This window comes from Pteropus alecto, unplaced genomic scaffold (genome assembly GCF_000325575.1).
Source record: "Pteropus alecto unplaced genomic scaffold, ASM32557v1 scaffold1244, whole genome shotgun sequence".
In the NCBI taxonomy this organism is placed as follows: Eukaryota; Metazoa; Chordata; class Mammalia; order Chiroptera; family Pteropodidae; genus Pteropus; species Pteropus alecto.
The window spans coordinates 121,558-137,020 of NW_006435702.1; the positions used below are offsets into that span (position 1 = coordinate 121,558).

Sequence of the window (15,463 nt, forward strand, 5' to 3'; positions counted from 1 at the left end):
GAGCAGCTTACAATCCCGTATTTTTAATTAATTAATTAATTTTTACGCCTATAGCACTTGGTCTTCCTAGATGGTCTCCCATCCAAGTATTAACCAAGCCCGATCCTGCTTGGCTTCCGAGATCAGATGAGATTGGGCTTGTTCAGGGTAGCATGGTCGTAGACTCCCACAATAAGTTTAAAGAGGTGGTAGAAATAAATAAACAGAAGAAAGCAACATAAAAAATACCATACTATGAAATTTCAATAATACATTGACATACTCTACCAACCACCAATGTCTAAGTCAGAATTTCTAAAAGCTACAAATACAAGTAGAAAATTAAAAAGATTTAAATATTAGTAAATAAACTTAATTGTAGAGATGAAAAAAGTCAATAGTGAGCATGTTATTTAGATATCCTTTAGTATATATTTATTCCTGTACTCAACAAATAGATGAGAGAGGAATTTCATCAGATCATAAGAGTATACAGATCCTTATTTTGTTCTATAGTCTTCTAAGATTAATTCAAAATTATCCCTCTTAAACCTCCATAAAAACAGGCAATAAATATAAGAAATAGTGGGTTCGGATATGCCCCCCAAAAAGCTCTTTAAGTTTTTTTTGATACAGTATTCATCAGAGCATGTTCTACTAAAATAACCACATAAACAAACATTGCTCAAAAGTCTAATAGTTACAAGACATATCTATGAAAGAAAAATATTTTAATATCAAAAGGTAATCAGCAAGTATCAGCTTACTCATAAAACTACTTAGATAGCGATCTCTGGCACAAGATATCTATAACAGGCAATTATAGAAAGGTTTGGTGAAATTTTTATTGGTCCCAAGATTTTTAGAACTATATGCAACGTTTTATTCCTTTTATTATGATGACAACATTATATTCCTACTATTAGTCTTATATTAAAAACTGTGTGTAAGCATTTAATCACTCAAAAAGGATTAGTCAATATATCAGAGACTATATAAGCTAACTAGAGCTCAAATATTACGTTACTATAATTTTCATAAGAAAAATAAAAAATAAATTTTTTTCACCAGATACAATTTAAAGCCATGTTTGTAAATGATATTCCCCTAATCATCAAAAGGGGTAATTATCCTCTAGTATATTTTCTATCAGGTTGAGCATGGGCTTCATTTTGGAAAATATTAGGACTTGAGTTAGGACTCAAAATACTTGATTCTACTACATGGCAATTAAGATAAAAAAAGATAAAGATAATTATTTTCAGGACGTCACAAGCCAATCAATTTATCTCAATGTTCATAGCACATCTACTAAACTGAAGGCTCTGTGCCAGGCCCTACAAAGGATATAAAGGTTAATAAGATTCAGACACGATCCACAAGAAATATCAGAGCAGCTAAGACACTGTACACATAACCATAATAGAATTGAGAATATAAATGCCCTAAGACTGACTAGAGTGAGTGTTCATCAGGTTCTAAGAGAAAAGGGTTATAACAGGTAACAATTACCTCATCACCCATTTGTGGGACAAATGGAGAACGTCGTGGAATAGTATCCAAGATCCACTGAGGGGCAAACCATTCTTCGTTAGGCTCACCTGCCATAGAAACCAGTCCTCCTTTCTAAAATATAGTTCACAAATATATAAAGAATAAATACATTAACAGTAGTATAAAAATAATAGGTAGAGAATGTTAAAAACACTAGGTTATAATGAAACCCAAAATACACAAATTTTAAACATTTTTCTTTACCAATTAATGATGCACAACATGTATATCAATAAAATACTCAAGTGAGTTCTTAATATGTTACTCAGTTTTGGCTGACGAAATAATCTGATACTCTATACTATCTAAAAACTGCAAATTTTACTCTTCAGGTCCTTAGAATGCCATATGAATTCAAATACAAGTGACACAGTAACTTTTTGCCAATAAAATGGTGGCAATCAAAAAAGCTAATTCTGTCTACTAAAGCAACAGGTTACCAAATGCATACACAATAAATTTTTTAAATTAATATTCAAAGAAATATGTGAATTAAGTCTTTACATCATCTAAATAAAATTATAGTTGGAAAAAATACCATCGCTGGGTTGAAGTAAAAACATATAAAAAATGAAAAAGAATACTACTCCATTTATCATACCCTTCCATTTTACAAGTCAAAAATGCATAGAAAATTATGACTGATGACATGACAAAAGTAACACTTTTATACTATAGTGGCTTATTATTTAAAACTCAATTACATTTTAACAAATAATTGTGAATGTTTTAATTTAATAACAATAAGGTGTTCTAGACTGTACTTTTGATGAGAAAAATTTTTAAATTTCTTTATATCTTAAATTTATGTTAAATTATTTTACTTAGTTTCTCAAATGGAATGTTATCTTTAGAGAAAAATGTTACTGCTAAATATTCAAGTATCTGAAAACTCATATCTGAAAAGATATTTCACACTAATGTTCATAATGGCATTATTCACAGTGGCCAGGGCATGGAAGCAACCGAAGCGTCCTACAATAGATAATTGGATAAAGAAGATGCGGTACATATATACAATGGAATATTAGTCATAAGAAGAGATGAAATACTTCTATTTGTGACAACATGGATGGACCTTGAGATAATCATGCTAAGCGAAATAAGCCAGATAAAAAAAGTTGAAAACCACATGATATCACTTATATGTGGGATATAAACCTAAAAGCAACAAATGAACAGGACAAACGAACAGAGACTCATGGACATGGACAATAGACTAGTCGTTACCAGAGGGTAGGGGGGAAGGAGGAGGAGGGAGGTAGATTGGGTAAAAGGGGTTAAATATATGGTGATAGAAAGAAGTCTAACTATGGGAGGGGAACACACAGTGTAATATATATATATATATGTGCCTTACTGTTAAATTGCACACCTGAAACTTCCTGGATTTCATTAGCTAATGTTACCAAAAAATATATATAAATTTAAAAAATATGCTAAAAAATATATTCAAGTATCAGGACAAAAACAAAAACAACAAAAACAACCTATAAACTTACAAACCTTCTTTCTAGTCTGTTTAGGTTTCTTTTGCCTTTCTTCTAGTGACTTCAAATTCTCCTCATCAGAGCTGCTGCATATTTTCCGTGTTGCCTGTCTGGTTTGTCTTTTTGGAGGCTGCAAATTTATTCCAGCATCTGCTGTCCAATCAGAATATTCACTTGATGAATCACTGTAAATAAATCAAAATTATGAATAAGTAAGTTTAGAAAAGGAATAGTTTTGCCTCAGAATTGGAAGATGATCATTTTATAATCAAATAACATTATAAATAACATGGTTTAGTTCTGCTCTAACTGAAGAGAAGAAAATATCAATATAGAATTCTGATGATCACCTAAGTGATTTTAAATGAAATGATTCTTGGATAAAGTATAATGCTTAGCTTCCCATAACAGAATTTGAAATTCAAAGTTCCTGTCCAAATCACAAAAGCTTTTTTAAATAAAGATGCTCTTTTTTACTGGAAATAGTTAAACGTAGTTGTTTTAAAACTAAAATAAATACATATAATATGTATACATATAAATTCTTGGATTTACAAAGGATTTTATTTTACAGATGAGGGAACTAAAGCCCACAGTGACATGCCCAAAAAGATATTGCCAGAGCCAAGATAAAACATCAGGTCTCTGGGCTTCCAACCCAGTTCTCTTTCTACCATAAAATACTATTTTAACTCTGGTCTTAGCAAATTCCTATGAGAACATAATTACACTTTAAAACTGTCAAATAATTTTGACGACATCAAAATCATTAACACTACCTGGAAGAACTTTCACTTTGCCATTCAATAACAAGATCTTCTACAGAAGCATCACTTGTGCCAACTGTTTCATCTTCCTGAAACAAAGAGCCAGCAATTGAGATATATGGTTATTAAACAGTATATTATTAATTAGCGCAGACTACATGTTTCATAACAAATTGTGTATCCACCCCCTCAGAATGTTCTAGTTAAAATGTACATCATCATTTTCTTCATATATCTGTAACTCATAACTAAGCCTACCAGGTATTTAAAATTTTCTGGCCATCTACTATCTTATTGGTATGAGACATCTTTCATTATTTCAAAGACTTAATATGTTAAAACAATTTAAAAAATATATATCTATATACCTCCACCAAGTTAATATAATTACTCTTCATAAAAATTAATCTTTTGATTATGTAAAATTTCAAACATATCAAAGTGGAGTGAATAGATAACCTTCCTCATATCCCAAGGATTATTCTGAAGTAAAAGTGGACCAAAAGAAACATTCTAACTACAAATAGTTATTAAGATTAAGATTATTTTTAAAAACATAAGCATAATATCATTATTACATTAAAAAAGTAATATCAATTCTTGAATATGTGATCATTCTTTTTCAGATCAAGATTTTCCTGTGGGAGATAGGAAGGACACCATCAATGAGAGTTTTAAAAAATTGTGAATGGTTAGAGAAGAATGGGGTACCATATATCGTCAAAGCATAATTAAACCCTCACTATTTACTTAACAACTACAGTTAAGAGAACAAAAGGAAAGGACTGAAGAAGAGAAGAACATGAAGAATTGTTATACTCTTTATTACATTACCATGAAAAATATAGTCTGAGAAAAATCATCACTCAATAACCTCTATGATTGGTGAAGTCAACAATAACAGAAAACTTGTATATTGTGCTGATTACAGTCAACCAGTTCTGAGACTGTATAACCAGTTATCACTGTTTTCCATATTCCACTTCTTTCCATTTCTAGGCAGATTTCCTCTCACCACTTTCCCAATGTCCCAAAGCCAAACTTTTGCTGGCATGTTTGATACCCTCAACCAAGATAATATCTTAGGTACAAATCAGAAAAGATAGCTAAAGGAATTCAATCCTCAAACTTGCCTATTGAATACCTTATTAATTAATAATCCTCTTATAAGAAAATTATTAAAATGAATTTCTATTAAAGAAGTGACCCTTAAAAGTAAGCCCAAAGAGATGATACTAAATGGGAAACAAAAATTACATTGAGTAAATAATATCAGATATCTAACCTCTGAGGAGCTATCTGAATCTTCCTGTACACCTGAATTTTGACATGGTGCTTGTGAATTATGCTCTATGTTCGACCGTGTTTGGTAAGTATGCTGACGCTTACGTTGCGTCCTTCGTAAAGACCGTCCACAGCTAGGCTGATAATCATTCTAGAAAACAGAAGGAAAACATTTAAAAAAATGACAGACTCAATGAACATACACAAATGAACATATATAAAGCAAATCAATTGGGTGGGGGTGGAGCTAAGGGATAGAAATAAATCCTCCAAAAGGAAACCTAAGGTATTTATACATATTAACCTTGGAGTACTAGTAAGGAGCTTACCAGGTACCAAATGGAGTACAGGAATTTTATTCCCTGCTTAGCAGTTTCTACTGGGAATACAAATCTTCCCAATGTATAGATTAGATTTTGCTCCTGTATGATTAAGCAAACCAGGAGTGTGCCTAGGGCAGGTGTTGGCAAACTTTTTCTATAAAGGGCCAAAGTGTAAACATTTTTGGTTTTGCAGGTCATATGATCTATGTTGCAAATACTTGTCTCTATGTAGTGTGAAAGCAGTCATAGTCAATATAAAATAAATAAGTGTGGCTGGGTTCCAATAAAATTATATTAGTAGGAATAAGCAGTACACCAGATATAGCCATAGGCAGTAGTTTGCCAACCTCTGGCCTAGGGTACCAGAGCATTTGTTTTACATTGTGATTAGTAATCAGGCAGTAACTTTAAGGTTCTTCTTTAACCATATAAAAATGGTATATTAATACAAATTGCCTATACCTACAACGACCATATGTCCTAGAATTTTGGGGATAGTCTCGACTTTGTGTAATTTTATCTTTATTAATAATAACCATATATCTCAATTTGGGGTTGAGTTATGTGTTATGAATAAAGCAGGTACTCAATAGTCCTTTAATACGCACCTATAGCCTTTCAAAAATCTGTTATCTGCAAATATTTGCAAATAGTGTATCCCAAATTAAACTCACCCTTTGGGTAGCATAAGATGGCTTTTTCTTCTTTTCAACTGTATAAAGACTAATTTCTATGTCACCTTTCGCAGTTCTACATTCTTCCTGAATCCTAATAAGAAATCAAAGGTCAAAGTAACAGAAAATCATCAAAAAGCAAGCTGATAATCAGATAACAAAATACTTTTAAATGTAAAATGTGTCATTTGAAGCATTGTTAGGTATACAATTCAGTGGTTAATTAAATTTATGATGTTGTTTACCTGTCACCGCTAGTTCCAAAACATTTTCATCACTACAAACATAAACTGTATAACCATTAAGAAATAACTCTCTATTTCTCCTTCCACCAAGCCCTGTTAACTTCTAGTCTACTTTATGTATCTATGAAATTGCCTATTTTGGATATTTCATATAAGTGGACTCAATGCTATTATTTCACTTAGCATAACGTCTTCAGTGTTTATCCACATCGTAGCAGGTTATTGTAACTTCATTCCTTTTGATGGCTAAATAATATTCCACTGCATGTATAGGATCACATTTTGTTTATCCATTCATGTGTTGACAGATACTTGAGTTGTTTCTACTGTTTGGTACTGGGAATAAATGCTGCAATAAACATTGATATAAAAGTATCTAATTCCAGTTTCAATTCCCGTTTTAACATTTTGAGCAAAGAATTATTTCAAATTGCTCTATTGCCAGAGGGTAGAATTCAGTTTATAAATTAGTGGTCTCCTTTTTTCTTATTACTGCTGAAGAAAGAAAAGGCAAAACCAAATTAATTTTGCTGCTTGTTGGCTGAGTTGGTAAAAGGCTTGGTTAGGGAAGTAATATGATTAAAATCGATTTTATATATTCTCTGTCAATGTCCTTTCTCTTTTCTAAATCTATTTCCAGTTGCTGTGTATTATATAGAGTTGATATTAAAGCAAATGTTACTTAAGGTTTACACATAAGGATAGAGATTCTAAGTTTGAAATTTATCCTAATGAAATCCTTTCATCCTCCAAGGATGACTACTTAAATGCCACTAGTAAATATACCCTCCTAAGCACTGGGGTCTACTATATATCTATACTGTACTCTCAAACTACTCCAATATCAAGTTGATAGCCTTCTCAGAATTGCTGTTGAGTTTGGGATCCACATATCACTGGCATACTTATTCACATATGGTTTTATGTTTTTACTTAATTGTATTTGTATTCTCATCTTCTAACTTAGACTATAAACTCATCAAAGACATAGAGATCATAATTTTCATTTTTCAGTATTCCTCAAACTATTTAACACAAAGCTAAGCAAGCAAATTGAAGACATTCATTAAATAGTTGTTATGAAGTGAAGTAACTGAAATAACGTGGAAAAACTAATGCACAACTCAGTTGGATTTAAAAAAAATACTTTAGTTATTAAAATTAAAACTAACATAGACCATTTTAATTTACTTACAAAAAAACAAAGCTCTCCATTTTCTTATGAATGTTACCGTATTGACTCACCTACTAACCCCATGATTTAGTTCATTGACCACCACTCTTCTGCTCCATGCCATGAGATCTCGTTCAGTGGCCATCTGGCTCCTAAGAGCATTGTTATTCATTTGTCGGACACCTTCAATTTGACCACTACGTCGAAGTCCAATATTTGGAGAAGATATGTCCATATTTGGACTTCTCAGAGCTAAAACAAAAACAAAGACACTTTTTGAGCTAAAGTACCAAACTTTTCTAGATCAGAGCTCTAAATAAAATAGGCAATTCAAAGATAATACTGCTGGACAATATTGCTATGCCTTTGTTCAACATTTTCTGTACTCCCTTAATGGTTTTTATAGTGTTATGAATAAAGCAGGTACTCAATAAATGTTTAAAGGTTCTATAGCTCTTTCAATGTTTTTCAAAGCACTTTCATATCTGTCATCTACTAAATGCTCAGTAAATATAAAAAAGCAAATTTAACATGACTTGGTAGATGCACAAATATTTATTAGTACTAGCTCAGAAAGCAGTTTTTTAATCTTAACTCTATCTTTATTTAGACCAAAGACTCTTTTTAAATTTATTTTTTTATTTAAGTATAGCTGGTATACAATCTTATATTGGTCCTATTAGTTTCAGATGTACAGTATTTTCACCTGATTTAACATTTTTATACCTTATAATGTGTTTACCTACTAATTCTACTAATCATCTGTTACTTTATAAACTTACCACAATATTATTGACTATATTCCCCTTCCCCTTTTTACCCATCCTCCCAACCTCTCCCTCTGGTAACCCTTGTGCACTGTTGGTAGAAACGCAAACTGATACTATGAAGTTTGGAAATTCCTCAAAAAAAAAAAAAAATAGATACACCATATGTCCCAGCATTTCTATTTCTGGGTATTCATCCAAAAGAAATGAAAACACCAATTCGAAAAGATATCTGCACCCCTATGTTCATTGCGACATTATTTACAATAGTCAAGATATTGAAGCATCCTAGGTATCTATCAACAGATGAATGGATAAAGAAGATGTGGTATACATATACAATGGAATATTACACAGCAATAAAAAAGAACAAAATCTTGCCATTTTCGACAACATGACTGGATCTAGAGTATATTATAAGTGAAGTAAGTCAGAAAAAGAAAAACAAATACCATATGGTTTTACTTATATATAAAATCTAATAAAACAAACAAAAAGGATTCTGAATAAAGCTTCAGTAAGATTTTCAAAATCGGTAAGAGAAAAACTGTAAACAAAAAAAAATTTAACTGTCAAAATTTCCTTTTCAAAACTGATAATCAATGAAAGGGAGGAAGGTCCCTGTTAATTTCTTTTTGTTATATTTGCAGATAAAACAAAAATAGCAATGGAAACATTCAACTGTTAAAATAAGCATCAGAAAAAACTCAAAACAAATGAATATTGCAAATAGAACTAGACGAGATCTCTTTGACTAAAGGCATTTCAAATCTATCCAAAGAAACCTGGTACAGTAGTTTTATCCATGGTTTCATGGTCAACCATGGTCCAAAAGTATTAAATTGAAAATTTTAATAAATAAACAATTCATAAGTTTTGAATTGCATGATGTTCTGAGTAGCATGATGAAATCTTGCTTGAACCGTCTCACTCCATCACCCTGGGACAGGATTCATCACTTTGTCAAGTGCATCCATGCTGCATACACTCCTCACCAGTTAATCACTTAGTAACTAACTTGGTTATTAGATGGGTTTTCAGAGAGAGGCCACATTCCTGTAACTTTTAACATAGTATACTGTTATCACTGTTCCATTTTATTTTTCGTAATTGTTATTAATCTTTTACTGTGCCTGATTTATAAATTGAACTTTATCATAGGTATGTATGTATAGGAAAAAACATAGTGTATATAGGATTTGGTACTATCCTCGGTTTCAGACATCCACTGGAGATCTTGGAACATATCCCATGCAGATGAGGGGGACTACTGTATATTTACTTTATAAATAAAAATAAACCACCTGTATTATTTAAAAGATGCTAAGTCATTTTAGCCATAAATGATAATGAGATTGTGGCACTGTGGTATATCTTATACCACAATTGTAAATTAGTAAAAATGTTTTTCTGTAACTGAAAAATAAATTTAAACAAAAAACAAAAACAAAAAAAAGTTGTTTTTAATTTACAAACCAAGTATGTTTCTCACATGTAATTATTGGTGTAAGTAAAATAATCAAAGTACATTCATCATATTTTTTACAAATATATACATACTTACCACCATTAGCAGAATATGATCTATTAATGGGAAAATGTGGAACATCTCCTTCATTAATTAGTCTCAGATCTTGTTCTCTCTGTAGCTCTCTGATTATTCCATCAAGAATGCTCTCATCTTGGTCATTGGCATGTTGCCCAATTACCTGTTCTACCACCTCACCATCACCTTAATGAGACCAAAGAAATAAAGCCGCTAAGTTATTTGCATTTTAGTATACAGTAAAAACAAGCTTAATATATAAATTTCTAGGCAAATAACAACAACAACAAAAGGATTAAAATGAAAATTAAGCATGTATAAAACAAAATACTTTCAAAAGAACTTTACAATTTTTTGATATGTCAGCTTGTGTGTTTGCCTTAACCAATACTCCCAAATTAGACATTATTATGAGGGCCTACTCATCTTAAAGAATAATTATTAAATTACTATTAAAAAAATTGACATTGGTTAATGGAATCTAGTTAAGTTTCAGCTGTACATTTTAACAGTAAGGCATATATATATATTTACATTGTGTGTTCACCTCTCATTAAATTATTAACTTAAAAATGAATATCTCTATAGAATATTCCAAGCTAAAAGTTAGGAGTAGAGATTTGAGTAAGGTTTAAACAAGGTCAACCACAGATACCTAAAATATTTTGTATCTTTCTTTCATGAGAATTTCCTTTCTGAAAGAAATCACATTATGGTCTTTCAAATATTGTGTCTTTTGATAATATCTCAGTATATATGATTATCATAGACAAATTATCTCTATGGTACACTGAAATTCAATGATTACTTCTGAATAAAAATTTTATTTCTATGATCTTTTTCATTCTTAACTACATCTTCAACTTGTTTTTCATCTTATCCTCTAGTCAGAATAAATGGTATCTAACAAAGTAGCCAAGTGACCAGGTCTTATAGGAAATCAAATGTGATGAATTATAGATTTTTTTATTCAGATGTTTTTAGTTTTATCTCCTACTTAATATTCATGCTTTTCCCCTTGTTTAATAATATGACATCAAAGTAACTATTAACATATGTGTAACACTATTTCATTGTTTTACAAATCTTTATAACAGAGATCATAAAAGGATGTGTAACATTTCACTGTATAAAGGTCAATTCAAGTTTAAATTCTCTAGTAAGAAAATAAAATTCCATTTGCAAATCCATAACTCATTAGCTCATACCTGGAAGAAAATCTACAAGTCACAAACCAGAAGGCATTCTGGTATGGGGGTGGGGGGTGAAAGAGTCAGCATACATAAGGGAAATATGTTGATCAGAAGAGCTGGTTTGACAGAGAATAGCTTATTTCAATGTCTTATCCTACTATCCTCTCATCAAGTATTACACTCATCACTTATTTCCTCAATATCCTCCAAGATTCAGTGTTATTTAAACACTTACAATCCTCCTCCCAACATCCAGTATTTTTTGCATTTCAAACATGTAGATAGGTAAATAGCCACTTCTCAGTTTGTGGTTTTTGAAATTTTGTCTTCTTAGGTCCATTAACTATGGACTCTCAAATTAAAATACCAATGAGCAGTGGAATTTCATCAATTATAAAAGCCTGACACATTAGTACATTTATCTGTGTCCAGGTGAGATAAACAATGTAAAAGTACTCTGGTAAAGTATAAAGTATTATGCAACTGAACACTAACAGAAGTATTAAGTTAAATATAGTATAACCTACTACAGAGTTTTGCAGGGCACATATATCATAAAGAAAATAGCAGCAAGTACAACATTTTGCAAAATATTTTAAATTTAGTTCTGGAGATAACATACCATTAGCCACATATCCCAGCTGTGGTATAAGTTGTTCATCTTTACAATTTTCCCGTCCTGGTACTAGCCTTTGGAATTTTGTGGGATGAGGATTTCCATCAACATCCACCAAGAATGGGGGAGGCATGAGATGAGGAGCTTGTTGTGTCTGTTCATCTAATACATAGTTGTTGGCATCACGGATAAGAGGTCGATAATCCGTGTGGAAGAACATCTGATCTGGAATCTTTACGACAGATTTTTAGTATTTAATGTGCACAAGGAATTTACAGGTAAGCACTTATTTTCATTCCTAGAGCACATGTATTTTTCAAATCAGAATTTTTGCATTCTCTTATATTCCTCTATTGCCATATGTTTCTTCTAGGTAGAAATAAATTACCTAGATCATAATCCTATCTTTTCCAAAAAACCCTACAATCCTACTTTCTGGCCCTATATCATTTTTCTCCAATTGGGATAGGAAGAAGAAAAGCAACACAAAGTGGATAAAATTAGGTATTTTTATTTACGTTGTAAAAATCATATAAAACTTTATAACTATTTTTCTTGCTTAATTTTATTCAAATAAGAATAGAGTATAATATAAATGATGAGGCAGGTAAATATCAATTGCATAGAGACACTCAAATATGACACAAGTATTGAGCTGAACTCAGTGACTGAGTTCTCTTTCAACTCCAAGATTCTAAAATCTATTCCAAATTACAGCTAATAAAATATAAGGAATCAATTAAGATACTTTCCAATGTATTTTAACAAGATCAATAATAGGTAAAGTAGCCAAGAAAATAAGCATTAGTCACCAGCTATTTATTCCTAATTTTGATTAGTAGAGGATATAATCTGGTAGCATTGTTCTCCTATTATACCTGAAAGATAGTACAGAGAATATGTTCTAAGCAAAAAGACTTTCTAATAAATTTTTCTATCTATATCATCCTGCATATAAATTAATAGTGATTTGAACTGCCACACCTTATGTTCTGGAAGTGATGAAAAATTTTACCAAGAAAGGTAACTTTGTTATTTTATATCTATTGACATATAATAGCCCTTATTAATTGAAAGACTTCAAACAAAATTTATAAATTATACAATCCAAAACTGAGGTCTACAACAAAAATTAAATATACTAACCTTTTCATAATATTTACTGCATCCAAAACCAAAAAGCAGCAAATGCCCGTGAGAATCTGTACAGGCAAAATGGTTTCCATCTGGTGAAAATTTACAGTCAAACACTGCACCATGGCCTTGGCCTTCAATCTGAAATTTAGAGGAGTCATTTTAAGTCATCTTAAGAGGTAATTTTCAGATAATAAGAAGGCAATAGCTTCTGTTTGTTAATATATTGGATTCTGTGTTGCATCAACATTCCAATGTACTCTGGCTTCTGTATCCAGAACCCTAATGAAACAGTAAAACTCTAAAAGAAATTAGGGAGAATCAAAATGCAACAGATGGCATCAAAAATTACTAGCAATGCCATATTTCAAGAAGTATTAAATGAGTGACTGAGGAGAACAAAAAAGAGAACAAAAAAGACCTAACACAACCAAAATGATAAAGATGCTATCGCAGCAAAGTCAAGATATTATCCTCGCATCTGAAATTTTAATGCAAGTAAGCATTAAAATAACCATCCTAAAATTAAAGTACATAAGTTGATTTTATTAACAAAAGACAGAGGATATTATTAACGCTCTGTATATGTATAAGCCTATAAAAGGGAGCTCAAAAGCCAACTATTTAGAAATGTTCTTCAGAGAAGGACACCAAATTTGGAGGATATGAATAGCCCCATTACCACAGGAGGGTGTTCTACTGGGAGAAGAGAGAGTGTACCAGATTTTTCCATGATTTGTATAAAATATACCTAAAGAGTAGTCATATCTCCAATTCTGTGTTTGCCAAACAACTTCTTGATTACTAAGCCATATGGGGTTTACCAGACGCAGAAGAAATAGTCAATTCTTGTGATTCATAAATTAGGATTATAGTTTAAACATTAACCTTTTTGTGAGTTTGGTTAGTGTTAGCTCCAAAAGCTTACTTAATCTGAGTTTCTAGAGTTTAGAGCTGGAGACCAGAATTTGGAAAATGCTAACATCATGATAACAGTCACCCTGAATGGCATAATTTTCTACTGGTCTTACTCTCAGGTCTTGCAACATTCTCTTTATTGTATAGATTTTTTAAAATTTTAATTAGTTTCAAGTATACAGTACCTTGGTTAGACATCTATATAGTTTATAAAACGATCCCCCTAATTGCTCCTTCTCTCCTCTGGTTTTCCACCTTGCCAATATATTAATGCTAACTACATTCCCTATGTCGTGCTCACCATCCCCGTGACCATCTATCATCTACTAATTTGTACTTCCTTAACCTTTCATTCCCTTCAAATACAGATCACAACAGGTTCCTTGGCACTAAGTATACTTTAATTACCAAGCTGTCATATAAGAGAAGCCTGTTTTAATATGAACTAAGCACAGATTTTCCTTACCATGTTAAAATAATTCCGAATTTTGGTCCCCCGGTCAAGGTCCCAAATAAAAATGTTCCCATCATGGCCCGCTGAAAGTATGATCCTTTGGTCAAATGGATGTGCTTCCAAAACAAATACTTCATCATCATGTCCCTGTGATAAAATCAATATTAAACATGAAAAGCAATTCTAACTATCTGGTTTATTTGGTCAAGAGATCTCAGGAGTGTGCTATCAATCTGGTTCAGATTAATTCATGCATAGCAATTTAACAGCATTTACTACATGGACACTACAATAAATAGTTAAGTTAGAGTTCCTTGTATATTTAAGTGCTGATTTTGTAAAGTATTCAATAGACAGAGGGCTAAAAAAGTATTTAAAATACAGTCTAAACCGGTTACAGCATATTAACCAGATCCCTGAAGTGGAATTCATATTTCTAAGACTCTGCTATTTAAAAGTCCACAGAAAATGTGACAAGCAGAATCATCCATTAACACCCAATTCTGCCATAGTGATAACTGACAAACCTTCATTGTTCTTTATCCAGCACTCTCTATCACTGGTATTCAAATTGTATGTAGGAGGCCCCATGATATATTCAAATAAGAAAGTATAGTGGCACTTAATATACTATCTGAAAAACGAGTTTACTGCTAAAAAAAGTTGAAAACCAATGCTCTATGTATATGTTTCCCTTCTAATAAATCAATGAATAACAGTATATAGAGATCTTAGATCAGGAGTTTGCAAAATGTTTTACCTGCAGGCCAAATCCAGCTCCCAGACATTTTTGTACACACAGCCTATGAGCGAAGAACGAGTTTTACATTTTTAAAAGGTTGCAAAAAAAAACAAAAAATATGCAACAAAGACCATATGTGCCCTGCAAAGCCTAAAATATTTACTATCCAGCCTCTTAAAGAAAAAGTTTGCCGACACCTGATTTAGATCATTGTTGATTTTCCTTAACTCCTGGTTAGAGAATACATGATTAAGAACAGGCTCCAAGTCTTAGAAAAGCATACAGGACATCCTGAAGTGGTATTTCACTTACGAAAACCTCAGCATATTACACATCAGGAGCTTCTAGAAATGACCATATATTTTGAACTTAAAAAGTGCATTTTATCCCAAATCATTGTATGAAAAACAGAATAATAAAGAAATCTGCCATATTACCATTATGGACAAAAATACAGCTTATTAAAAAAAATAATTGAAGACTGGCTCAAAATGTGAAGTATTAAGATGACTAGGTAAAATCCCCTTTACAATAAATACTGTCACAACTCAAAGTTTACCTAAACTCTTCTCCCAATCACCACAAAAAAAGCATTTCTTTGTG

The 15,463-nt window shown here is 31.7% G+C and overlaps 1 protein-coding gene and 1 pseudogene across 2 annotated transcripts in view; both read right to left on the reverse strand.

Annotated features, from left to right (window-relative positions):
- The window catches only part of BRWD3 (bromodomain and WD repeat domain containing 3), a 126,907-nt gene that overhangs the window by 35,884 nt on the left and 75,560 nt on the right, over window positions 1-15,463 (reverse strand). For both annotated transcript variants that reach the window (XM_006910776.3, XM_025046032.1), the window contains 10 exons: window positions 14,131-14,265; window positions 12,759-12,887; window positions 11,619-11,844; window positions 9,822-9,989; window positions 7,562-7,742; window positions 6,072-6,165; window positions 5,076-5,225; window positions 3,803-3,879; window positions 3,040-3,208; window positions 1,492-1,605 (listed from right to left, as the gene is read on the reverse strand). In XM_006910776.3, the coding sequence (XP_006910838.1) occupies window positions 1,492-1,605; window positions 3,040-3,208; window positions 3,803-3,879; window positions 5,076-5,225; window positions 6,072-6,165; window positions 7,562-7,742; window positions 9,822-9,989; window positions 11,619-11,844; window positions 12,759-12,887; window positions 14,131-14,265 (1,443 nt within the window). The remainder of the gene's footprint in view (window positions 1-1,491; window positions 1,606-3,039; window positions 3,209-3,802; window positions 3,880-5,075; window positions 5,226-6,071; window positions 6,166-7,561; window positions 7,743-9,821; window positions 9,990-11,618; window positions 11,845-12,758; window positions 12,888-14,130; window positions 14,266-15,463) is intronic.
- On the reverse strand, window positions 46-164 carry LOC112479014 (annotated as a pseudogene).